The sequence below is a fragment of the Emys orbicularis genome, chromosome 25, assembly GCF_028017835.1.
Source record: "Emys orbicularis isolate rEmyOrb1 chromosome 25, rEmyOrb1.hap1, whole genome shotgun sequence".
NCBI classification, from domain to species: domain Eukaryota; kingdom Metazoa; phylum Chordata; order Testudines; family Emydidae; genus Emys; species Emys orbicularis.
Genome location: NC_088707.1, coordinates 5183618 through 5210323, shown reverse-complemented (window position 1 = coordinate 5210323; position 26706 = coordinate 5183618). Strand labels below are relative to the sequence as shown.

General features: G+C 42.6%; 1 protein-coding gene across 1 annotated transcript; it reads right to left on the bottom strand.

The window, feature by feature from the left end:
* Nucleotides 1-2773: 2773 nt before the first annotated feature.
* On the bottom strand, nt 2774-26061 carry KPNB1 (karyopherin subunit beta 1). The gene is made up of 19 exons (XM_065422523.1): nt 25864-26061; nt 23438-23590; nt 21839-21898; nt 21418-21507; nt 18682-18792; nt 16796-16897; nt 14271-14495; nt 13474-13665; nt 11653-11783; nt 10399-10546; nt 10043-10114; nt 8351-8495; nt 6487-6569; nt 5719-5826; nt 5323-5466; nt 5108-5213; nt 4887-5001; nt 3969-4130; nt 2774-3381 (listed from the first exon to the last, which is right to left on the bottom strand). Coding segments are annotated over exons 1-19 (2265 nt in total). The 5' UTR covers nt 25981-26061; the 3' UTR covers nt 2774-3380.
* Between the last annotated feature and the right edge of the window lie 645 nt (nt 26062-26706).

Here is a 26706-nt window from a genome sequence, read left to right as displayed (position 1 = left end):
GAAGAGGCCAGACTTCTTCCATGAAAAGTTTTGTATAGCGCTGCTATTCCTGCTCAGTGATGATGCATGTTAGAATAGCACATATGGGCGGATGAGACATCACTGTCACCTCCAGCTCCCCCAAACAGGAAACTAGACGAGAGAGTGTCATTCATGCAATCAGAGAGTACACCCACACAGTCTCACTGAGCAAAGTAGGAGGAGGAGGGTTTCTGGCAAGAGATGCAGTAACTATATAAAATGAAGCAGCAAAAATAATGAAAACCAAAATAAAGCAGCTTTTATTTAGAAGGTAAATAAAATCAGTGGTACCAATTTGTTAGTAAGAGGGACCCTTTCCAATCCATCATTGTCAACAGGTCACAACTGCCAATTCATAGGTGACACAGTAACAGTAGGTAAGTGTCAATACAGATTAAAGATATATAAAAAAAGTATTCTCAGAAGCCAAATAAGCACCAACCTCATTAGGTCTGGCTGACAATAATTTGACAGAATTGAGACAGTTAAAGTTGCTTGGTTCTGAAAGGTAAAATACTAGGACTGCATTAAGTGGGCACTTTGAAAGTTTACATTAACTTTTTTCCCCTCCATTCAACTGCAAGGGCAGTGCCATTAGCTGCCTTTGGCAAGACATTTGACCAGGAAAAGAAAAGCGTAAGAAACATACAGAAATGCTACAGCACAATATGAACTGAACTGCTACTTAAGCCACTTCCAGCACAGCAATATTTCCTCTCCTCTGTATCCCCTCCCCAATCACACATTAACCTTTACCTCATGTGGCAGGCCAAAGCTGGTGCAAAGCCCAGGCTGGGAGCTAACAAAATGCTACCAAAATGCTTTGCTGAAACAAGCACATTTTGATCCGGGTGCTGAAATCGCACATTTAAAAATCAAGGATTTATCCCATTAATTAAGTCTGCCAGGCAGTGAAACTGGCTTTTAAGATTTTTTTTTAAATATATTTATATATTATATTGTCCCTCTCTCCAAACCACAGTGGTTACAGGATTAAAGGATAACAGTTGCAGGCCTAGCACCAACACTGGAGGTGACAGACCAGTTTTTCCTCACTACCACACTGTGGGATGGTGTTGCTTGTGTGAAAGTTGTTAAGGATTAGCTTGAACAGTTTCAAGAACTGCTTTCCCTGGAACAAAAACATGACAGACACAAGATTTGTTTCTACTACTGTCTCAGTGTACTTTATTCTCCTGCTGTCTACAGCTGAACAGCCACACAGGACAGAAACAGGTAGCACTGAGGAATGATCAGATTTCTCCCCTCCATGTCCCCCCTCCCCAACTTCAGGAATGGCTTTTTTAGGAAACCCCAACCCACGTCAAGAAACGAAACAAAAAGAAAAGGCATTAATAGAAATGTGACCCAGGCCTCTCCCTAACCAATGTTTTTGAGGTGGTCAACTCTCCCAATTCACAAACAGAGCTGTCCTCTCCTCTAAACACCTGGGATTTTTTTTGTACACTGGTTCAAAGGTCGGCACTTTGACTGCATTCTGAACCCAGCACTGAAAGGCACATATCCGATACCCTGTACAAGAGCTATTGTGGATGCTGCAGTGCAGATGGGCAACAGAAGTGGATTCCATTATTATGGATCAGTTGGGGAGAGAAGGAAGGGGATAAAACAGATTTTTACCTGCTTCTTGCAAAATACTAGATGGTTTTCCCTTCTCCCTCCCACAGGCAAACAGCTTTAAAAATGCCCAAGTTAAGATGCAAATTCAGAAATGCTGGTAATATCAATAACTGCATAATAAAGATGAAATTAAAAATTGTTTCAAACCCCACACCTTCTCTATTTTTCATGTCTTATTGCTGATAAAATCCAGAATAATTGAGGGACTATGCCTCAAAGAACAAAAAATTGATTTAAAAAGAGACAAGAGATTTTGATCCTTCACATCCTTCATTTTAGAGAATAAAAAAAGCTGTATGCTAAGGGGAGCGGCAAACAGCCAATCTGTCCCAAGGTTGCCCATCAGACTTTTAGTACACTGTTAAAAAAAGTTAATGGGTTCCCCTTTTAATTGGAAAGACCAAGAATACAAAAAGAAAGTACTGGGGAATGTTTGACACCATTTTATTAATCTTCAACTGCAGTGGAAAAATAGAACCTTTTACAAGTGCCGTCTTGTGTAAGCTCAAGCCAGTATATATATATTTATATAAATTTCTCTTTTTTTCCTTTTTTGTTTTGAAGTGCAGCAAGAGACCAATACCACATTAAATTCGATCAAATAAAAGAGCACAAAAGGCCAAGCAGTTTCCAAATGGCATTTTATCAGATTTTGTTTGAACATTGAATTTATCCTCATTTTGCAATCCAAAATATTACCTGAAGTTTTACTTTATTGTTTTTAAACTCTTTGGCACAATTTAGTGGGTGTTCGGGCTGCTACAGTACAAGTCAGGAGAGATCTTTCCCTTTGCATTCTCATTGCCAATTCTGAGCACTTACATTTATGGGTTTTTTTTGTTTAAGTCTGAAATCTTGTTTGACAATTTGTTTCTAATCCCTCTAAAGCAAGAGTTTCCCCCCCCCTCCCCCATTTCTACATTCACAGTTGAACAATATTAAGGAAGGAAAGGCGCTTTGATGAAACAAGATCATGAAAAGCGTCACTCAGAACGGGAGCTCTGAACATTCGTCAGTGTTTCCCTAAAATAAAAAGCCCTAAAGAGCGACTTTCCTTTTTTTCTCTTTTCTTTTTACATCTCTTATGCTGCATCAGTAGACTGAACTTCGGTTAGTTTATGAAATGCAACTGCTAACCCTTTTTTGGGAAAAGATAAACTGCAATGACTTGAAGTTGAGAATGTGGATACCGCCTCATTCACACACACTCACTCTTAGACTGAAAATCCTTCACCCCTCCTTTTATCCCATGCACTGACAGCATTGTGTGGCAAAGGTTACAGAAGGCGGGCCAGAGACCCAGACTCCATCTCTCTTCAGCAGCAAAAGCCAGACCTCAAACAAAGAGCACCACAGGTGAACCTAGTTTCCTCTCTAGGAAACTAGTCATTCCACTTCGCACTGGCCAAAAGACAGAAAAGCTAGTTCTAGTCTCTGTCGGAAGAAGAGACTGCTTATTTTTGATAGAAACCAGTCGTTCCCTCTTCCTGAAGACGGCCGATGTCAGGTTTTCTACGCAAGTCAGTGCTCAGCTCACTAACAGCGCTGCTGCTGTTGTTGCTGTGCCGGGATTTTCAATGTGGTGTGTTTCAAGCCTCACTCACTCATCCTCTCATTCCCAAACATTCAGCATCCGTGCACACTCCTCACTTCCGGGTTTTTTCAAAAGAGTGGAGATTTCCAGTGGGGGTCTCGGGTGTCATCCCAATGGTAACAGATCTGCAATCAAAGAGGGACAGGTGTAGAAATTTAAAAAAGCCCCTCTTTGGAGCCAACGTGAGGCCACTTACAAGAGGCCAAGGAAAAAGCATCTTCGCAAAACCAGAAGGGGCCGTCATTCCGTGAATTCCAAGTTCAGGAATCACAATATCCCACAGTGCACAGGAAAGCTGTTCCCCACTCTGTTCCTTTTAAAAGCCCTTACTCATACTGGGGGTCTAAATTTGACTAGCTACAACCAACCAGCCAACAAACCTCAGAAAAATCCATGCCCATGTGACCCAGAGAAAGCATGCTGGAACCCACTAGAACTCACTAGCAGCTATGGCAGCATAGTTCTGATTCCAGCGTGGAGAGGACCTCATTCTAGATTTGTTACTGTCAAGCATTAGTTCTTTTCTCTAGGAACAAGCAGTTGCCATCTGGGCTTTATAGCTTTAAATGGATAGTTTACAGAAAGCTAAACAAGGAAAAGGCTTTTTATAGCACGAGGCTTCTGTGAAGTGTCTCCTTCAATGGGCCTGAGCTTACAAGTTTAACCTGTGTGGTCATTTCACAATACGAGGGAAAGGGAGAAGGCTCCTTACCAAGCTTGATTCTTCAGTTTTCTCAGTTCTTTAGTTGCCCAGGTAGCAAGGGTTTTTGTTTTGTTTGTCTTGGATCTTCTTCCTTCAGTTAGAAGTTCATGTATCATGGGTCTAGCTTCTACTAATTTCAGTACATCCTTTCCAAATGCTGTACACAAATCCCTGTGGGAAACAAAGAGGAGAGAATGGGCTTTAATGCTTGTTGAATGCCACAGCCAGAAACATGCCAGTTAGATCAGCTTTTGCTAGCAACAAGAGAAGACCGACTCCCAGCTAATGTCCCTTTTTAAATGTTGCATATGGTCAGCAACATGAGAGCCAAACAGCCTCCTAAACGGCTATTAGCTGGAAACATCCATGTCTCCTGTCCAAAGGATGTCCTCCCTGAAAGTTCCATCCAGCTCCCATTGAAGTCAAGAGAGAAGACTCCCATTGACTTCAATGACAGCTGAACTGGGCCCTTCACTGTCAATTCACAAGCTGAAAATTTCATTGTATGGAGCCTTCCTTTAAGATCATTGTCCCCGACTCCTTTTAAGGCATATGCAATTTGTCCCTTCATGGCAATGATTGACAGCGAGCAAATAGGCCAACCACCAGGGCTGGTACACAGCTCGTGATGAGGAACCACCACTCTGCACAGTCCTCCAGTTTCACGCCTGTTCCTGGGTTAGAACCCAACAATGAGTTACAAAAATCCTAAACTCAAGATTCTGTGGTTAGTACTTCAGATACATGAAGGAAGATTCAAATAAGTCCCTTTACAGGCTCCGGTCTCTCAAGAACCATTTCCAATTCAAGCAGATAACCTTAAAAAAAGCACTTCTTGTAATGTATTGTGTTTACTGTACTAACAATAAGCTACCTGGAGAGTGTGCGGTCACTTATCCTCTAGCCAAAGGAGTCTGGAACGCTTACCCTATCAGCCCAGCAGCACAAGCTACTACTCCATCTGTGTGATCCTCATCTCCAGCAATGTGGTCGATGAAAGACAGAATAAATTCTACTCTGGGCTGCACCAGCATCACATCCGCTGAAAGGAAATGACTGGTTTAGTGTAGCAGGCTTAAGTTACAGCATACCTTTAAAAAAATGTCCCCCTTCCCTAAAGACAGTGTGCTACAGGACAAAATACTCACGATGCACATTTTCTTGGTCTCCCTTCAGTCCCTGAATGATGCCAGTGTAAGCTTCCAGACAGCCCTCCCTCAGCTCATTCAGGTAGTCCACCATGTCATAGTCCGACTAGATGGAAAACAAAGAACATGCCTGTACAATGGCCTTTGGCAAGCAACTAAGACAGACGTATTTCACGCTGGATGAGAAGGAGCTGCTAAGTGTGCTGCTGGTTTACCTTATCGACCTGGGCTTGCGAGGCCTGCTGGAGAGTATTCAATACAACCTCTAGATATTTTTTAAACTCTCCTCCGATGGCCAGGGCAATATCACCAAACACAGAGAGAATCTGAGGCTTCACAGACCTATGGACATTCTCATTCTGAGAAAGAGAGAGAGAGAGAGAGATTGGAAATGAAGATCAATGACTGGAAACTTAAATCCCCTCCCCCCCAGAGGACACCTGAGTTCTCTTCAAATTATCATGTTAGCTAGCTATATATTGCTTGCGTCTCCTGATAGAACCTTTTTCAAACATCTCTAACTTCTCCCAATACCGTCTCTGCCTCTCACTTTCCTTTATCGCTACTAATAGCTAGTTTGCTTAACTGGCTAAAAGTAGGTAAGGACTTACCCCCAAGTTCTCCAAGAGCAGCTGCATAACCTCGTCGCAGAAAGGCAAGATGTTGGACTGCAGGGCTCTACATAAGTCTCCAACTAGGCCTACTGCAGCCAGACAAACCTACAAAGAGAACAGTAAGTATGCACCAACCCAGTATAAGTTGGTATTCCCCACACTGCCTGTCCTTACAGCGTTAGCCTATTAAAACACTAAATTATGGCACTGCGACAGGCAGGATCTAAAATCATCACTGAATAGTGACCCTTGTCTGCAAATGCCCATGAAAGTCAGAGCTTTGTTAACTGTTGAAACGCTAAGTCATAAAGAAGAGATCTGAATAAGTTTACCCGATCGGGGGCGAGAGTCCCAGATGCCAACGAGTGACAGATACTTGTTTTAGAGACGTGCTGAAAAAGTTCAGCAGCCAGGTGTTCTAAGGATCAGCACCAGAGTAAATACCATGGCATGCATGGTCTATTGGAAATTCATTCCTAGTAGCAACTTCTCTCCTGATCAATGCCACTGAATATGCAGTCAATGCAGAACCTCAGGTGTCAAGCTGATGACGGCCTGCTGTGGACAATTTTAAATAGAGGAGAGTCTATAAATTCATTTACAAGTGCAGCCAGTAATTACTGAGTTCCTACAGTGCTCACATGCTGGCTTCCTCACCAGAAGCCAATAGGCCTCAGGGGATGCAATCCCGAAGAACTCTGTAAATCCCAAACTACCAACAGATGCAAAAGTTCTGAACGTGGGGCTCCCAGGTTCAGGTCCTACCTGGTACTCTGCGTAGTTCTTCAGTCCAATGCCCAGGAAGGGTTTGAAGGCGTCCATATACTTCAGAAACTCTCCACCCAAGACTGCACAGAAAACACTCTGATTAGGTCTAATCCCCACAGGACAGTCTACATGTTTGCCTGACGTCTACAACAAGGAAACTCAGTCCTTTGCAGCTCTCAGGATGTACATTCAACAGCAGCATGACAAATTGATTCTCCACTAGATTTTACACTACGAATTGAGCACTAGTGGAAAACATCCTTTTGTAATAAAATGGACTTCAAGAGAATTGTAGGAGATGCAGTCCACTGAAGATAAGGAACAGATCCTTCCTGTGCTCAGAGGTGGCTGCAGGGTTCCCTCAGAGGACCTGGGTTCCCCCAATACATACACAGCACCCTTTAGAGCAGTGGTTTTCGGCCTTTAATTACCCAGACTACACATATCTGGGGTTTTTTTGTGGCTGCAAAGGACTGTGCAAGTGGGATCATGGCAAAAAATATGGCTGAGCCTATGTGGGGTTTTCCACGCAGCGTTCAGTAGCGTGGGGATGCATGGGGCAGCGCCAGGTCACACTACACCAGTTTGAGAAGTCCTGCTTTGTAGGATTAAAGTTGATTGGGGGTGGGAGACAGCATAAATGAGACAATAGTAAAATCCTCCTTTCGGAACAGTTGTCCAGCTTCTAATTTCAGCTATGGAAGAACTGTGGGGCCCAAGTGTAGAATAATATTTGGGGTGCTTGTATTTAAAGAACATTTAACTATTTGGTGAAGGAAAAGGCTTCCTTTTATATTACATATCTGCCTTACCCCAGCCCCTTATCACAAATTAACCCACAAGTTACTATTAACCTCTGGCAAGGAGAATGGCTTTGCCCAAAAAGGGCATCATACTGTTTATTCACAAGTCAGCCCGTTAGCCAGGGTCACAACCAATCCCCAGCAATCAGGCATTCCTCTTCCTCACTTGCAGACCCGGCCAATCAATTCCATTGATTCCACTCAAAAGGATATTGATCACTTCAAGTGCAGTCACAAATCATTCAACCCCCCCTCCTCGCCCCGTCTATGCCCCCAAAAGGGGGTGCCGGGCAAAGTCACAAACCTGTTCTAAGAAAGCAGCTACTCACATATGGATTTCTAACAGCACCCAACTTTCACATCCAAACATACAGTGTTTGAAAACACAATGCATTCCTAGAGCTCAATATCATGCCATAGCAACAGCATTGTAAAGAGGAATCACAATGAAGCTCTAAAACGGTCTGGTATGCTGCAACCCAAACTTTAGTAAGAATCAAAATTTGCAACGAAAAAAATAATTTCAGTCTCTGCACTGTGTGGTTTTTAAAGACACAAAGATACACCAACCGCTGACATCATTACCCAAATCAATGGTGACAGATAGCAGCAAATGTAAATCAGAATATTAATTTTCACTGCAATAGCATCTGGAGACCAGCAGCCCATTGTGCTAAGCACTGTACAAAAATAAAGAGCAAGTCCTATATACTGCCTATTCAGCACACACACTACCCATGTTATCTACAGAAAACAAACACACAAGAAATACAGTCTAGGAGAATCAAGCGGTCATCTGATTTGTTGGACCGGCTAGCCTCAAACCTTCCCAGATCTGGAGGCGTTATTCTGGAGTAGTTATGCAGTTAAATTTGCATCTGCGTAAACTCAACTACTTAGCAAAGGAGGTGATACGTTAAGCCTTCATCAACAGTAGCAGCTGTCAGGGATAGACATAGTGCCAATCGCAAAACTACAAGTCTGATTTGTCACACGGAGCTGTTTGCGCACTGAATAAAGCAAAAGACTTTTTTTTCCCTCCAGTCGCCACTACTGACCTTCCACCAGGGTGCTGACTGCCATGAGGGCGTCCTCTTGCACTCCCCCTGATCCAGCCGTGCTCTGGAACATTCTCAACAGAGATGCCATAACCACATCAGAGATCTGCAAAGCATCCTGGTGCTGCACTTTCCGGAGAACATTCTAGGTTTGGGGGAAGGGGAAAAAAAAAAAAAAAAAAGAAGAGATTGTAATACACTACTCCCATGTACATTAGGCTAAATTCTTCCTTTGAATTTTCCACACTAGCTCAGAACTCTAGTTTTATCAAAACCATACTATTTTTTTTTTTAATAAAGCAAAGATCAACTATTGCTCTGAAAACCATTGCTGCAAAAAATGCTTTGTCAGTACAAGTACAGAATGCTGTTCTCATTTTATCTATCCTTGATTCCAGCGACAGAACAAGCAGAGTTTATCTTTCCTGCTAGAGAGGCTGTTCTCTGGGCATTTAATTTATGCCTGGAATTATGTTTGGCTAGGCTTAAGCAATCCCTTTTTAACACTGCCCATTTCCCATTGTAACAATCTCATAGCAATTTTATTTCCGATTGTGGATTGTAATTGAATTTTGCTGGTAGCCCCATGAAGCGATAGGAAATTCCAGTTGCCCTGCATGCTTCACGTACACCATAGTATTAACAGGCAGGAAACATTTTACTATCAGTGCTATAAAACAGGGTTTTCTACAACATTCCTAAATTTTGAACATGAGGGTGTTAAATGATTTCAGACTCTTACGTTAATGGAAATGGGAGAAGTCATGAACCCATAATGAGCACACAACAAAAACAGGGGGAAAAAGTGAGTTTCAGATACAGATGGGTGTTCAGTAACGGCTTTTATTTCAGTGTACGTGATGTTCAAACACACCTCTAGGAATGTTACCATACAGAAGAGAGCAGGGTCTGCTTCTGAATCCTGCATGGAGCATGCTGAATCCACATCTACTGTAAAGTATTTTGGAGAAGTGCATTAAAGCTTATAATATGCTAATATTTTCCAGTAATATACAGAGGTATTAACTGCACTTTAGAAAAGTTACAGCAATGCTGTAACACATACAGTAGGCACGATCCCACAGTAGCTCCAGCCCTTTTGCAGTACAGACAGCAGGAAGCTATGCTGCCAGATATCACGTGATATCAGAAAGACTGTCTGATGGATTTCCCGAGTGGCTTAGAAAAAGGATGGCAGTTTTCAGTAGCCTTTAAGACTAGGCAAGCAAGTGGAATGAGCTAATGCTCCCAAAACACGTGAGGTGTTCTTTACCAAGTTGTTTAATTTCAGTGCAAATTTAAATGAGTATTGAACTCCAACCACAAGCTGCAGTGAACAAGTTAAAGCTGTTAATTTCTTTGATGCGTGTTGACAAAAGTGAGTGATTGTTCAATCTTACACTAACATGACAGCCAGTGTGAAATTGCACAGATATTTTATTTTAAATATTGCTGGTAAGATGTGTTCTGTTCCACAAAAACAAGAGTATTTTGTTGGTTTTTAAACCGGGCACTTAGTTGTGAAAGGCTCCATCCTTTCATATGTTTAAACTCCTCTGCTCCTTTCACACTAACTTGGGTGTAAGGAGCGGATTTCATTTTAAAAATTTCATCTGCAAGCGTGCCCTCTTTTCACAAGATTCTGCCTATTTCCTCTCCGTGGATGTCAGAACTGGTAAGAAAGTGGTTTACCTGTAGAGTAGCACATAGTAGAGACTGAAGATCATTGAACTGGATTCTGTCTGATGTGCTCTGGATATGGGACTGTAGGAGAACAAAAACAGACTCTTAACACTTAGAAAAAAGGTCTCTGTAGTTGTATCATGGACATTAAGATGCCACAGCAATGGCAGTGCTAGGACCAGAAGGAATGCAGCTTTAAACTTGCTTGTTCCACTTCAAGCGTCTCAAAAAGAGACTTGCTATATAGTCAATCAACAGAAGAACTAATTTGGCTAGAGACTAAAGCCAGAATACAGCAAAGTGATTATGCCGCGGAGTATTATATTTGCCCTATGACCCTGGTAGCAAATTTGGCCTCTGTCTACCTCCATCTGCAGCACTTGCTGCAGCCGCTCCATAATGACCAAAGTCGTCTTCTGGACAGCAGGGTAACAGTCCTTGGCACTGTTTTTCACTATTTCCATCAGAGCTTCATATGCAGCACTCCGCAGGTTATTCTGGTGTCCATCCGGCCTAAACAGGAAGAAAAGAGTTCATTTTTTTTTTTTTGCTCTAAGTGGCCGTGCTGGCTTAAATACAGACCTAGTTTGACCAATTAGTAAAAGTTAAACCTCAATGCTACAGCAGAAGCTGAACATATCTATCTGTACTATAATACATACTGTAATATCTGTACTATTACCATGGCTTGAATCTAGGCTAAATTTTTGGTAGTTTGGTTTTATTAATCTGTGTTAATGAAAGATGCTGAAAGTCCTTTATTTAGCCATGGACAGCAGGGGCAGCACTTTCAGAAAAAACTTCCCAACACTATCTCCTGATGTGCCTCCACCCTAGAGGGACCACCTCAAAGACTGATCTTGTAGTTAAAGCACTAGAGCAAGGACTCAAAAGATCAACATTCAATTACTGGATCAGCCAGACTCCCTATTTGTCCTTGGGCAAGTCACTTACTCTGTGCCTTACTCCCCATCTGCAAAATGGCTGTCTTGTCTATTTTTGTGCGCTGTTTGGGGGCAGGGGCAGTGCTACTGTGTGTATACCACGTCTAGCATAACGTGGTTGTGATCTGCTGTGGGGCCTCTAGGTGCTACTGTAGTATCAAAATAAAAACTACACCACGATACACTGAGTACATGCAAGCTACAGTCATGAAAGTCACACCACACACAGTTCTAGAGACCTTTAGTCTGTCTTGCCACAATCTTGACTACTTAGTGACTCTCAGGCCAGACAGGATATCTCAAATTGCTTGCTGAATATTGTGCAGACCTCTGTACGTTTCAGATTGCGTACAGTTTTACGTGGTATTCCACAACTTGAAGGAAAGCACTGGAGGAGAAAATACATTTACAGGTGCTCCGGAGATCTCAATAAGGATGAATGAGACCAAAAACTGGAAAAATCCCTGTATGTGCAAATATGACTTTTCTCTTGGGAACTGACATTAGATATTCCAAGTCACACAAATTTTTGGCCATGACGAATTGACACCCTTAACACATCACTTCACATAAGAGTTTTAGGAGGCAACAGGAGCAGGACAGGGGGACTTAAAAAAAGAGAAAAAAAAAGAAAGGGCATTTCTGCAAAGATTAGGACAGCTGGTTTGAGAGTACCTGTCTGTGGTCTCCAGGAGTTTCTGAACTATTAGCTCAAACGAGGAGGATAAACAGTAGGTTGCTGGCTCTTCTTGATCATCTGCTACATCTGCTGCTTCATAGGCAGCTTCAGCCAGACTAGAGAAGGCCTGAAATACAGAACAAATCACAGTTTCTACAATGGAGTGAGTTTATCATAACAGCAAACTAGCTCAGCCACATACATGGCCTTGCCAGTTTAAGGGATTGCAAGTGACACATTTAAAGTAATAATCTGTCAGCCTGCCCATTCATTTCCATGGCAGCATCAATGGTTTAGGAGAAACTGCGATGTGTGGCCAAATTCATTCGCCAAAAACAATAGGAAAGGATCAGCGGAATGAGAATTCAGCTCACAATATGAAACAAGCTGACTAGCAGGAAGAAAACTTGCCATTGTTTATCGTCCATTAGCAAGTGAGGGGCAGGAAGTCCAAGCACCAACACTAGGAGCCATCAAAGTCACCCACAGAGAAGGCCACGGGCAGGACTAATGACTTCCTCCCCAGGGCCAACTACCCAAGCACAGTGAAGTTTCAAAGCAATAACGAAGCCTGAGGCCTTGTCTAGACTAGGATATAAGATGTGTTAATAGCCTACCCTGTAAAGGCACACAATCCTGACTCTATGAGCTTTTAACACGTGAATTGACACCTGTTAGCTAACTTGTGCTATCATCTCACTTTAAAACCCTAGTCTAGACAAGGCCTGAGAGAAGGCTAACATTGCCAGCTGCAGGGCCAGGCAGTGACTGCAGCTGCCTTAAAGGACAAAAGAACTGAACAGATGAAAAGGTGAAAGCCGTATGATTTTCATTTCCATTTGCAACATTTACATTCGTTCACGTCTTCAGAAGAAAAATGCCCCAGTAACACGAGCCTTTGCCAGGGTCAATGGGATCAGGAAGAGTCCTTGGCTGACCAGAGGCCCCTAAGCTCCTGGGACCAGCAGAGAAAATGTACTAAGGAAAATTAAAATTTTAATTATACAGCTCCTAACACTTGATTTAACACCATAATCCTCACGCATCTCTGCTGGAACAGAACGAAAGGACTCTCAACAATATAGCAGAAGTAGTTAATTGGTTAAAATGCAGTGAGGCGTGCCTCCTCCTTGCAATGACGCTACACGTTTGTTCAGATAAGCTGCCTAATATTAAATGCATTAGGAAGAAGGTAAAGTTGAACTTGCCAAACCAGCCCAGTGGTTTGGCAATAACACAGCTTGAACGTATGCAAGGGAACGAGATGCATCTCATGTTCCTCGAGTTAGTGCTGCAGAGGCAGTATACTCAGCTAATAGGGAGAGAAAATATCCGGTCTCTCTCTCAGCTGAATGAGCAGCCTTGGCTGCCTGAGAAGGGAGGCTAGACAATACAAAAGAGGGTGCATTGAAAAAGTCATCTGAAGACCTCTCTTTTATATAGTTACATACCGCCCTAGGTCTTTGTAGGGAAGAGTAGTCTCCCCAGCATTTTCAAACTGAAGACAACTTCACACTTGTTCCCTTCCTGAGCATCTTTCCAGTTAGCTTTCTCCCCATCAGCTCCCTTCCTTTTTTCCTGTCCCACCAGAGTGCGGCACTACAGACTTGAGGCTTGTTCACACAAGGTTTCTTGTGGTGGATGAACAAGTCAGTCATCTCTTCACATCATTTAAGTGAGTACCCCATAGGCTGCTGAACTCCTCTAGTTTACGTAGGAGGTGTGCTCACAAGAATTGGTAAGTAAATCCTTCAACCCCACACCTGTTGGTAGAAGCCCAGCCCATATTGTGACATAGCAGTGGGGTCCTGCCTTACCCAGCACACATTGGAAGCCACTCTGGGCTCGGCACTCAGGCCCTCAATGAGACACTGCAACAGCGGAGCGAGGTAAATGTCATTGATGGCAGCTTCAGGGAGCAGCTCGCAGATCCTGCCCACAGTCCATGCAGTCGTATCTCGAACCACCACACTAGGATCTTTCATTAGTTCTATTAGAGTGGGCATGGCCTAGAACAGAACCACAAAGTTAGTAATAAGTCAGAATCATACCTAATTCACTTGCATGATGCCAATAAGCCTGCAGCTGTTTGGACATAATGTCTTTTAAGAGTATTTATTCCATGGTCTACCAATAAATGGGACCCCCGAGCTAAGAAGCCACCTTTGGATGTAAAGAAGGGCCATGAAGTAAAGTATTTCCTAGTGACAAGGCCAGGAGCACTGAACCCTACAAGTTTCAATTCTCAGATCCTACATATTGCCTCACAGTGAGAGTTAACATACACAGGGTTAACAACCTGCGCTCACCAAAGCTGTGTGGATTGAGTGTGCCTTCCATGTGCGGCACAAACAAAGGTGTTCCTGCTCTAAGGAGAGCTACTCCAACTGATCACAAGAGTTTGCCAAATACATGCAAACGCCCGCATGTTACAATTCTAAAATTTACAGTATTAAAAATCTCCTTTGCAGGTTGTTCAGCAACTGAGCAAAACTGAAGGGTTACACACAACCATGATCTCTTATCTCCCTTCCTGGGTAGTGCTCAAAGTAGTTACATGAAGTCAAATATTTTTGTTCAAGCAAGCCAACCTCCTAGAAAAACTTGGTCTGACCTGAATAACTAGTGGTTTGAGCTGGTTGGGCTCTGGCCCTTCCAAAATACACCCAAAAGCCATGACAGCTGCATCTCTGTATCGCCAATCTGGGTTTTTAATGTGTTCTTTAATGAAGGGCAGCACATGAGGAACAATGTCATCTTCACAGCAGGTTGCCAGAAGCATGAGGCAAACGCCAGCTGCTTTACAGGGATTCCAGTCGTCATCGTCATCGTTTTCATCCTGGGAAGAGAACAACACTTGGGTCACTCTTAGCTAAAAAATATCGGTTACCAACCAGAACTTTGCTTCTACCACTTACAGATAAAACTACCTTGCTGGATCCAAGGACAAGGAATATGAACAGGTACTGACTGTGTTTTGACATGAATTCAGTCCACACTACAAACCTAAAAAAGTAAATGTCAGTTACTGGGCAAACTGCACCCTAGAGCCCTTTTATTCTCTCATGAGTGCACCCCTTTAGGTGATGGGCATCTTACTCTGGGTGGAACCACATGGTCCAACCACTCAGAATGGCTCTCTGGGTTCCCAACCGTGTTAACTCTGTTTTGGCTCCTGTACAGAGTTTCCCTTCAGAAGCCCATGAGAGCATAATTTTGCAGGAACACAAACATCTTTAAACAAAATCATCAGAAGATAAAATCATTTAGATCAAAGCGTAAACACAATAAAAGGTCTACATGCATGGGTATTACCTACACCAGAGGTTCTCAAACTGTGGTGGCCCGCAGATAGTTCCCTCTAAGATGCGCACCTGGGCGGCCGCACACAAGAGAATGAAAGGCCACCCACCTAATTAGTGGAGCCACGCAGGCATGGCTCCACTAATTAGGTGCCTGGACCCTGGAGAAGATGCACATGTAAGGTGAGGTGATGGCCTTGGGTGAATAAGGGGTAAGTGGGAGGGGGCAGGGGGGTGAGAAGAGGGGGTGGGGGGAATTTGAGACATGGAGGGCTGTGGCAGCCAAAGATGTGACTTTCCCCAGCTCCAGGGCTGCGGGGGAAGAGACCCCCCTCCTTCCCAGCCCCAGCTTGAGGGCTGCTGCAGCAGGGGAGACAGGGCACATCCATCGCATTAGAAAGTAAGACTACTGATATTAAAATAGGAGTTGTGTGCTTTTATTTGTAGAACAAAAAAAGTTAATTATAAAGGTTTTTTTAATATAGCGCTTTTATCCAAAGCGCTTTACAATAACTAGCTAACGGTACAAACAACATTTGGAAAGATCATTGAGTGGTCCACTGAGACCCTCAGCAATTTTCAAGTGGTCCGCGAAAAGAAAAGTTTAAGAACCACTGACCTAAACCTTTGTAAGTTCTCTTTTGCCAGCTAACTCCATCTCTGTCAGGAAGAAGCAGTGTGTCCTACCCACAGTGTCTCTCTGTGCTGCAGTTCATGACACCCTCAATAGCCTCTTCTACACCACCCCCTTTTCTAGGGTCTGAGATTTTAGGTCTCCTTTGACCCCAGGCTTAGCCTTTGGAAGAGTAACCCATTCTAGTTTGGATGGAACCAGTTAGGTAGCTTCTCCCTCCAGCTGATGGCCCTGCCATTGTTAACCTAACTCCTTTGAAGGTGCACATCTGAGGATGACTTATGTTTCCTGATTGGTTCTTTAACAACCTTACAGCCTCCTGTAATTGAACTATTTATTCAGGCAGTTAGCAATAAAACATGGAACAGGGAAGCAATCTCAAACATAACAGCCATTAAAAATTACAGCCATTTCCTAGTGCGTCTCCAACTTGACAAAGCAAACAAAGGAACTTGATACGACGTGGATTTTTTAACTGTCATTTAATATCATGTTAACTAGACTTGATACAGCAAGTGATTTCATTCGGTTTTGTTTGGATACGGTTTGTTCCACAGTCTAAATTAGCCCCTGAGAAGTCCTCATAAAAACAAACAAGTGTGGTAAAATGTGGTACTCAGAGCTTAGAATTTAAGGTTTAAAAAAAACTTAAATAGGGTTCTAAATGAAGCAAACAAAACCTTGATGTCCTATTTTTAATTCCACAAACACCAAACAGTCTGATACTGCAGACTCATGATAACCTATCAAAAGCCTTCAGTAATCAGAAAGGGAAACTTGCCTTAATGAAATGTTGTACAATAATGAAATCACCTCAAGTGGCTGGAACCAGCTTCATTGCAGCCCCAAGTCTCAGCTTTCACAAATAATGCATCATTCAGTCAGAGTGGTGCATGATGTCTCATCATAGACCAAGGACTGCTACATGAAGTGTTCAGAACAAGCATGCCTTTTCCACAACTCTATAAAGAGCCTAAAGGATCTTCCAGTCCCAGGTCATTAGTGAATCATCTATGAAAATAGAATACTGATTCAATGACCAGGAGCCACATTATTTAACTAATGGCATTCTATCCTACATAGTTGGACTGACCGCATTCCAGCAGTTGCTTGTGTAACGTAAGGCTGGTACCATAAATGTAAGGTTCTTGGTGCATAGAGACAACTCCAGACAATGCATATAGTAAGGAACCTCCAACTCACCTGTTTAGTTAGTGTCTGTGTGAGAATTGGGACCAGATACTGTAGTGCTCCCTTAGCATAAAATTTGCTAGTGTGCTCTGGAGGCCTTCCTTGTTCTGCTGCCTAGAAAGAAAGGTTACAAAACAATCCTCAATAGCTGCACAGAAACACTTTTCCTTCTGAAAAAAATCTAATTCAGTTTGTGATTTAAGTTATCTACTTTATGCTGTAAGATCACCAGCAAAAGCTGGAACTCTTTTCCCAGGAGGACTCCTTGAATTCTACTCTAGTTAAATGTTTGATGCACATGCTCAGTTTGCTATTCCGCAAGTGCATGCTGCCACTCCCCACATTACACAAACATGCTGAAGACAAACTACAAATATTTACAAATTAAACAATTACTAAATGCCTCCAAACAGGAAGGGTAAGAGGCACTTAGCATACAGATTAGACCTCTGTGCCGACTGTCCCTTTACCCTTGCTATTTTGAGCATTCAGCAGAAAAATACATTTAGCTCCCTTTAAAGAAGGAAGTTTACACTACCAGTTCTTGGAAAGAAAGAACATCTGCATGAAGAACAAGACACCATTTTCCTTTTCAATCCATCCACTCTAAAGAATAAGAACTACTTTTATTTTAGCCAATTGCTTTTTATAACCAAGCCATAAATTTCATGTATTATACACAATGCAAGAGTAATCCTTTAAATGTTCCTAGAGGTAAACTACTGGTGCCAGTATCACTGAACTTCTAAGTCATGTCACTGGCTCATAGTACAGAAACCATTATTATTCACAGAGCTAAGGAAACTCAGCCTAAGAAAATACTCATGTGGCCCTGTTCAGTACAAGGACCGAGGAAGGGCTCCAATGAGCCTTAATGAGGCAAGAGATCTAAGTTTTCCAAGGTGCTGAGAACTTTATACACAAAGCTCAATGTAATGTGCAAACCAATGCGTGTGTTCACTATGCAGCCATATCAGCCACACATATGGGACCTCACTTGTCTTTAAAAGAATGCTAAAAATCATGCCCAAAATATGCACTTTACAAACGGTGTTTTCAAATAACCAAAACTCCCAAATCATAACCTAATTTCATCAGAATATTCAAAGACATCTCTTTAGCCCTGTTGAGTTTCAATTCCCAGCCATTCTGGCACTAGAACGCTTTTGTCCATTATTTTAAAAAAATTAAGTCCTGTTCTATTCCCATCTCAGAACAGCAGAAGCATTTTGCTCCAGCTTTCCCAAAATTTTTACCTCAAGAGAGCCACTGAGCCTGAAGAATTTCAGCCCAATGGATACAAATTTTGAGAACTTACGAAAGCAACTTATAGGGACTTACAGTGGAAACACTCCTGCAACTTGTGCTCCGACTGTAGTAAATATTTCCAAGGCACTCAAACCCAGAAATATTTGGGCAGCGTGTCAAGGACAGAGCAAGTTATTGGCCAAAAACAATGAGCTGAGAAAAAGCTTTTACTGATGCTAAACAAACTCGAGATACTTGCAAATACAAAAGGTTACTTGTAAACCCTTGACAGACATCCAGAAGTCTAGCCAGTGAATGAGAAGTTTTGCTACTGAATCGCTCTTCGTAAAGACAGCAATCGGAAATGGATGAAACCAATATACTGCCTTGTATACCATGCAGCCGCAAGTCTCAGCTTCCATAATAGATATGCATCACTTAATACTCAGAGTGGTGCATGATCTCTCATCACGGACCTAGGACTGCTACACAAGGGTTCAGAGCCAGCTCTTTAATAAAAAAAATCGCACCTTGGAAAAACAAAGGCGCTTCCAGACCTGGTTCAGTTCCTCCTTTTCAATGTTCGAAACAATGGTTACTTGTTTTACTCACCTAACACTGATCCCCACAAACACCAATTCCAAGCTCACCTCAGATGCTTCAATAGCCAGATCCATTTCCTCATCACAGACGTTTGACCAGAATTCTATTCCCTGCAGAGCCACCTCGTCAATGTCACTTTTCATTGCTTCGATTGTGATCTTCAGAAACACGAGAGATAGAGAAAAAGGGGACATTTTAGCAAAAGTCATTCTGACGCCACATATTGGCAGCATGGTACAGGAACCTAGACGTCCTGAAACAAGAAGCAACTTGAGAGAGAGCTCGTCTTTCTTAGGGCTTGTCTACACTTGAAACACTACAGTGTGGACCCTACCTATGCCAGCAGAAGAGGTTCCCCTGCTGGCATAGGTAATCCACCTCCCCAAGAGACGGTAGCTAAGTCAGCAGAAGATTTCTTTCGTCCAACTAGCACTGTTTACACTGAGGGTTAAGTATATATAGCTATGACTTACAGGGGTGTAAAAAAAAAAAAAAAAAAATCTACACTCCGGAAAGATGTAGCTATGCCAATAGAAGTTCCAAGTGGAGACAGCTGCTAAACAATACCTCCACATTTCAAGAGAGTATGACTGGGCAATAGGGAGAATAGCCTTTAAGAACTGCAGAATAGCAACCAATTGCTCATGCACACTGCTTAGATACAAATGTTCACAATACCAAGCACTAACAGATGTGACTCCAGTCATTGGTTATATGGATTTGATTGGAATAGGGGTGTTTGTAGAGAGACCTCCCCCCCCAAAAAAGATACACCAAAAACTAGAGAAGATGGAGAGGATACTGTTAGAAATTCTTGCATAGGGACCTGCTGTTTTTCACATTCAAGATGTCTTGCTTATGAAGGTATTGCCCAGGTTTGGTGGTACATAAGAGGGTGGTTTGGAGGCACAAGGCAACCTATGACATGGAAAAATCTAGCGATATTGGCGATGTTTGTAAATTTTGTGTATTCCATTATTTATCTGAAATTAATGTAGGCTTACTGTCCCTTCAAAATATAGTTCCATCTACAATATGTGGTTCTTTAACTGAGACCTAAATCAAAAATCCTAAGTCCTCTGCCTGGATTTTAAAGATTCTATGGCTCTTTAGTAAGAACAGAAGTTTCCCCCTTCACCACTATGTAATGCTATATGCTAGTTAGCTGCAATGCTCTGTCCCAGAGGTGGCTGCATTATAGTGGTACTATAAGTATCCAGCTTGAAATGTTTGTACTGTTCAGGAAGAGCAGTGCTATAGACCTTAAAATGAAAAGCAGGCACTCCTGTAAAAAAAATAAAATCCACTCAAAGCTGCAGCCATACCAGGCAGCTAACGTAGAGACCACATTTATATTTAGACCCAGCCTTTAGTGCCCTAAGCCTGTAAAAGAACAGGCAATGAAAAGGGCCAGGGCCAGTTCCCCTGTGACTACAGGACTGCCAGGTGATTTGTGAATATACAATTTTTAAAACCTAAGTGCCCAACCATCCTCTAGTAGCAACTGCCACATAGAAGAAATGGGGGGAAAAATTCCAATGAGGAAGGGGCAGAAAACCAATTCCCTCTTCACACAGGCGGAATGGCAGGGAAGTCCTACTTTAAACAAACACACAGAAATCCAATCCTGGGCAAAGGGATGAGGCAAGCATAAGGAACTTCTAAGACCGTGGTTCTCAAACTTTTGTACTGGTGACCCCTTTCACACAGCAAGCCTCTGAGTGCAAGACCCCTTATAAATTAAAAACACTTTTTTGTATATTTAACACCATTATAAATGCTGGAGGCAAAGTAGGGTTTGGGGTGGAGGCTGACCGCTCACGACCCCCCCATGTAATAACCTCGTGACTTCCTAAGGGGTCCTGACCCCCAGTTTGAGAACCCCCGTTCTAAGAGTATCTGAGTGTTTCTTAGATTACCTACGTTTGGGATTAGTTATTTTACAATCCACTTAACAGAGAGGGAGAGGCGCTATGAACATAGCTGACAACCGTTGCTGTGAAGAGGTGAGATGCTTTTATGTTCAGATTAAAAAAAAAAAAATCTATTTGCCATACATTTGGAGTTAAAGCAGGGGGACCGAGAATCAGGAGTTCAGGGCTCTATCCCCAGCTCTGCCAGTGACGACAAAACCTTGGGTGCATGTCAGCTAACTCAGTGGTCTCCAAACTTTTTTGATCGCGCACCCCTATCCGTAAATTTTTTTTGAGCATGCACCCCCTGCCGCGCCGCAGGGCCGGCTCTACCATTTTTGCTGCCCCAAGCACGCAAAAAACAATACAAAAAAAAAGGCCGCTCGGACTCCCGCCCGAACTGCTGACGCAAAAAAGCCACCCGAACTGCCGAAGTGGCGCTGCTCCGGCGGCGCTCCTCCTGCCGCGCACCCCCAAGGATCCTCTTGCACACCTCACTTTGGAGACCACTGAGCTAAACTCAGTCTGTAAAATGTGACCATCACAACACTATGATAAAATTAAATAGATATAATTGCAGGAGAGGATGTCCGTAGTACAAGGAGTCATTCTTTGAGGAGGAAAGCCACTATAACTGCAAATTATCGTAATGTATAAACGGTTCTAGCCACCCTAGGAAGGAAAGGTTTCAGATTGGGGAGTGTGGGGGGAACATGAATTGAAGGCCACTCTTCCTTCTCCAGTTCTTGCACTGCAGGGGTTGGAGTGGGAGACACAGGGGAGCAATTTTCTTGGTTCCTGTCCCTCGGTTTATAAGCATGAGCACACTGGAGTTAAGCCACTATTCCATTTTTGATTTGCAGTACTCACGGCAAAAAGAGCAGGACCCATATATGTTTCCATATACTGATAATAAAGGGACATTATCTTCACCAAGTTCTGTAAGGCAGCCACTCGTACCTGTCAGAGAAGGAAGCGGGTCAACAAATGTGTCATTTTTCTGAGCACGTCAAGAAAATGTTACTCTCGATGCAGAATTCATGCAAGTCACCAACACTCTTTTCAAGGACTAATACTTAATATTAGCATGTTTGTAGCCTAAACATAGCATGACTAAAACAAAGGGAAGCAAAAATCAATGCAAATTATTAGTGATTAAAATTACTCCACAGCCCAATTAAAATGAGTACTATCATATAGCACTATTTCTTTAAATATAACACGCTTAAAATTCCAGAGGTCACTGGATGGTGCAGCGACAGACAGTTCAAGACGTTATATCATCACTTACCCTTGTATCTGGACATTGCGTTGCTTCACAGACTACTTGCATAATAAAGTGCCTTTCAGACTGCAAAAGAAATAAAGAATTAGAAGTGTATTATGCAAAAGGGTTTAAAAATCTTCCGACAGGATTATATTTTAATTCTTTGACTCGGAGAGCACCTGATCTTTTCAGCAATTACTGCCACCAACATTACATTGCTACAAGAGCTAGGCAGGATATAGGCAGCCACTCGCCACACAGCATTTTCATAATTACTTCCAAGTGATAAGCAGCCCGCTGCAATTGTGAATCCCAAATTTGAATGTCACATGCAAGTAGGTACATTGCTCTAATCAGAAAAAAAAAAATATGGTCACAGCACTAGGGAAAGCAAGTTTTTTTTGTTTTGTTTTTTAAAAAGCTATTGTCTCCTAGATTATTTCAGCAATTATTACAAAATGTGTCAAAAGCTGATTTAGCTGGGACACTAATTTTCTGGGAGGTGTCAAGAGGAGATAGGGAATATAATAATTTAACATTCTATTTACTACTCCCAGGCCCATTTAGAGGGCAGAAGTCCACTACAAATGCAATCTGAACGGATTACGCTCAACCAGCTCATCAAACGTTAAGGCATTGAAGGAAATCAACAACAGCTGAATGGTTGACTCGGGAAAGGTTTTTATTAAGAAAGCATCCCAAGATAAAAGTTTAATTACTAGTTCCATTTTCCATGAAATCTCTACGGTAGGAACATGAGGGGGGTTCTGAACTCAGAATGCCAGCAGAGGTCCCTACTTTAATGCCCTTGTAGATTTTAAATGTCCCCCACACACAATTTCAGAGGTAGAGTCAAAAACTAGATTGCTGCCACACCACTAGGAAGGAAGTGCTGATCCATGCTTAGCCCTGGTCTACACTATAGAGTTAGGTAGATGTAAAGCATCTTATGTCGACCTCTGTAAGCGTCTACATGAAGATGTAGCTCTCACCGATAAAACTTGCCCACTACACCGACTTAACTCCACATCCGTGCGAGGTGTAGTGCTTTAGTGGATGTAGTTCGGTCAACACCGTGTCAGCATAGACACTCTGTTGCTTACATTGACTGTTCCTGCCCTTCAGATGCCGTCCCACAATGCTCCACCCTGGCAGTTAAACTGGCGGAAGCGCCCCTAGTGAGGATACGCAGTCGACACAAGGAGCATAGTGTGAACATGCAAAAGCGATTTAATTACTGTGATGGCTATATGTCGACGTAACTTAGATTGACTGAATTCTGTAGTATAGACTTGCCCTTAGGCTACTACAACAACATTGCAGAGAGAAGAGTTTGATTAGGACACAGAGCGTATAACAGGCTAAACCCTAAATTCAGTTCATATTTAGCCAAAAAAGTCCGTGATGCTCCCTTTTCTTTTTAGGTCTTCTCCAAACACTTCCCCAGTATTTCTGCATCATAGCAGACTTTAAAACTTTAATTGTACAGACGTGAACCCAAGTCTCAGCTCCAATGGAATTATGCATCAAGCAAAATTCAGCGTGGTGCATGATTTCTCATCATAGACCATGGATTCACTCCTTCCCTTTCGCACCCAGAATTCGGTTGCTTCCTTTACTCACCTCTTTGTCAAAGTTTGCTTTGGTGAATTCCAAAGAGTTCAAGAGTGCATTAGTAGCTGCTAGCTTCACATTGTTACTGGGTTCCTCCTTTCGCATCCCTTGGATAATGGCTGTGAGAATTTCATTGGATTTGTCCTGAAGCTGCTCTGGATCCTGAAACAAGGAATAAATAGTGGTGAAGTTATCTGATGGCTTGCAGATTGCATCTCAGCTTTTCAGGTGCCTGCTCCCCTACGTATTAAGTTCCCCCCCCATACGGTTTGGCAATGAATTCTACAGGCAGAGGAAATTCAAATCCTTTAAGGCCAAAAGGTCTTTTGTTCACTAGAAACACCAGGGGTCAAATATGAGCAACCTAACACCTCACTGTGACACTAAGGCAGTGCATCCTTAAAGAGGGCAGTCTGCTGCACCTGAACAGCAAATACATTCCAGAGTTTAAATCACAAGTGCCAAATATTAAAAATAAAAATTAAATATTACCACTGTGCTTCAAGTCAGCAAGCCTCAGACTGCCTCATTCAGCTATGCTATAGTGAGGTCAAACTGCCACCAATTTCCACTCTATTACCATTTGAGCAGAGGCGCATATATCAGTGGTCATAGCCCTACCACTGTGTCACTAACAGGCCCACGTTTGGTATACTGCCAGTGGATCATGCAAGGATCAGTAGCAAGGAAGGCCAGCTATAACCAAAAGAGGTAGTAGAGGTTAATCATTCAGGGTTGGAGGGACTAAATGATTAATACAGACCACCACCACCTATACCACAGGAAAAAATGAGTATCTGGAATGCAAAGTCCCAAGGGCCCCTAAACTATCGTGTTAGGATTTATCAATATCACATTGAGGCACAATACAAAGCAATGTAAAAGGGAAAAATTCTGTTCAGCAACCCAGGACAATCAAAAAATCCACTATGGATTAGTGATGCTTAATTACTTGCTGTCTTCCAGACAAACGGCTGACATGCACTTAGAAATCCTGGGTGTATTTGTAACTGACGATGGTTGACCTGAAGCCCCCCTATTCTAGTAGTAGTGATTGCAACTTTGAATCACCTCTTCATTTCATGTATCTCAGTACCAGTATTTTCCCTCCCAAGCCTGTTTACTTGCCCCAGAACTTATTACTGACAAAATTTTTAGTTTTCAATTCAAATCAGTCAGACAGCAATTCAAACCCTTCAGACACTCAGTGCAGCAAGAGGCACACTTATCTTTTCAGGTCGCTTTCAAAATCTGTTTTTCCTCTGGTCTCTCCTCCTGCCTTATTTTTGTTGGTTTCTTCCACTCCCTGTCCTCACTGACACTTCTGATACTGTTTCTTCATTTTACCCTATGAGGCTTCCCTCACTGCCTGCTCCCTGTCTCTCTGCTCTTCAAGGAGGGGACCCGCCTTCTGCAGTCATTACACGTTCTTCAGACCTCTGCATCTACCACGGAAGCTTCCCAAACTTTGATTCCAATATTCCATCCTTTCTCCTGTAAAAGGGACACCACCTAAAATATCCCACTTGCTGCACGAATAGCAGAAGGGGAAAACACGTTTATCCTATTACACACTGACTGACAAGATGTTTGACCATAGATTGAAAAGTGAAAGCGGACCCTCCTGCTTTCCTTGTGAAAGCCATTACACAGAAAACTTGCCTATCTAGACCATTGCTTTTATAAACTTCTCTATCTGATGAACCAGATGTACTGCACTGTACACTTCAGAAGGAGCACATCTGTACGCTTTCCAAAGTGTAATAAGGGGCAAAATAACCATTCAATGGCATTTACACAGAAACAGGCAGGAAGCCAGTTTTTGTTTTCAGCCTTAGGTCAGAACACAGGGTTTTTAAGTGCAGTTCAGATCAGCCACTTGTCCTATATACACAACACAGTTTGATACTAAAAACAAGTGGTCTATAAAAATTGTGACCACTGTTTTCTTAAGGTCCTTGGCTGGAAGGTGCTGTATAGAGCAAAATGTGTGTGTCAATATATAGAGGATACCTAGCCCAGCCCATGATATAATGAAATAATTTAGACTTTAGAGTCCCCAGAAACAACCTCAGTAAGCATTTACCACTTAGTTGTAATCATTGGACTCATCAGGACATTTATCTGGGTTCTTCAAATGGCACCCATCTCCATAGGCTGAACACCATGCACACTCCATGATTAAATCTGCACTTTAGTAAATATGACCTGGATTTATGTTGCGAAACCAGGTCAATTCTTCCTTCAGATGCCACTCTTTGCACTTTGGTCTCATCCGTGGGTTTTGTGGGGAATCATTCTGCTGCCTAACTCTTAGTATAGACATCCTCAACCCGCAGGCAACAAAACAGCCTAGAGGGGTTGTCTAGAGAAAACAAGTTTAGAAGGGAGAAAAGAGGACACTGCATAGCATATATTCAAGAGAAGGCACTTACAATATCCTGACAGATGTAACCAATTGCCTCCAACGTTGACTCTTTCATGTGCTCAGTGCTGTGTTGATTTGTAACATTAGCTACCAGCTGAGGAATGAGTTCAGGCCACTGGTTCATGGGAATCTCGGCACAGGCAATGCCAGCCACACACTGTGAGGCTGAGCTGGGCCTGTATGTTTCCGTACCCAATGTCTGCAAAACCTGTGGAGAAAACATCAGCAATTTAGTCAGACTTTTCCAAACCAATTTCACTAGTCTACACACTTTGATTATTTGATATCAGTGACCCAATATAGGAAGATTGGAATCTAAGTTCTCTACTTGATTGGGGGGGGGGGGGGCGGAGGGGGGGGAGGAGAGAGAGTATAGCAAATGTAACTAGCATGAGTTAGCTGATCAATTTTATTTTTACCCGCAAGCATGGATTAAAACAGGTAGATTTTCTGCCTTTCCCTCTACAAACAAGCATTTAACCCCAGCAACTGAAATGAGTTTGCCCCTATATTGACAGGGTCGTGGTTTACCCCCTCCAGGCAGCAGGATTTGTCTGCATGATTAAATACATTTCTCTAAGGCACCCTTCACATTCTGTGAAGAGTGCCCATATACAGTGAACCATGAAGGGAACAATTCCCCTTTCTCTGCTATAAGATTATAAATCAGAAAAATTATCTGCAAAAGAAAGCTTTTCAACTTAGAGAAGAATTACATGAATTTCAAGTAATTTGGACCCTATTTCTTGATACACTTGACAAAGAATGTTGAAATGGCTCAAACAATGCTAAACTTCCATTCCACCTGACCTCTCTGCTTTTCCCCCTCCCTCTTTCCACCCCTCCACCC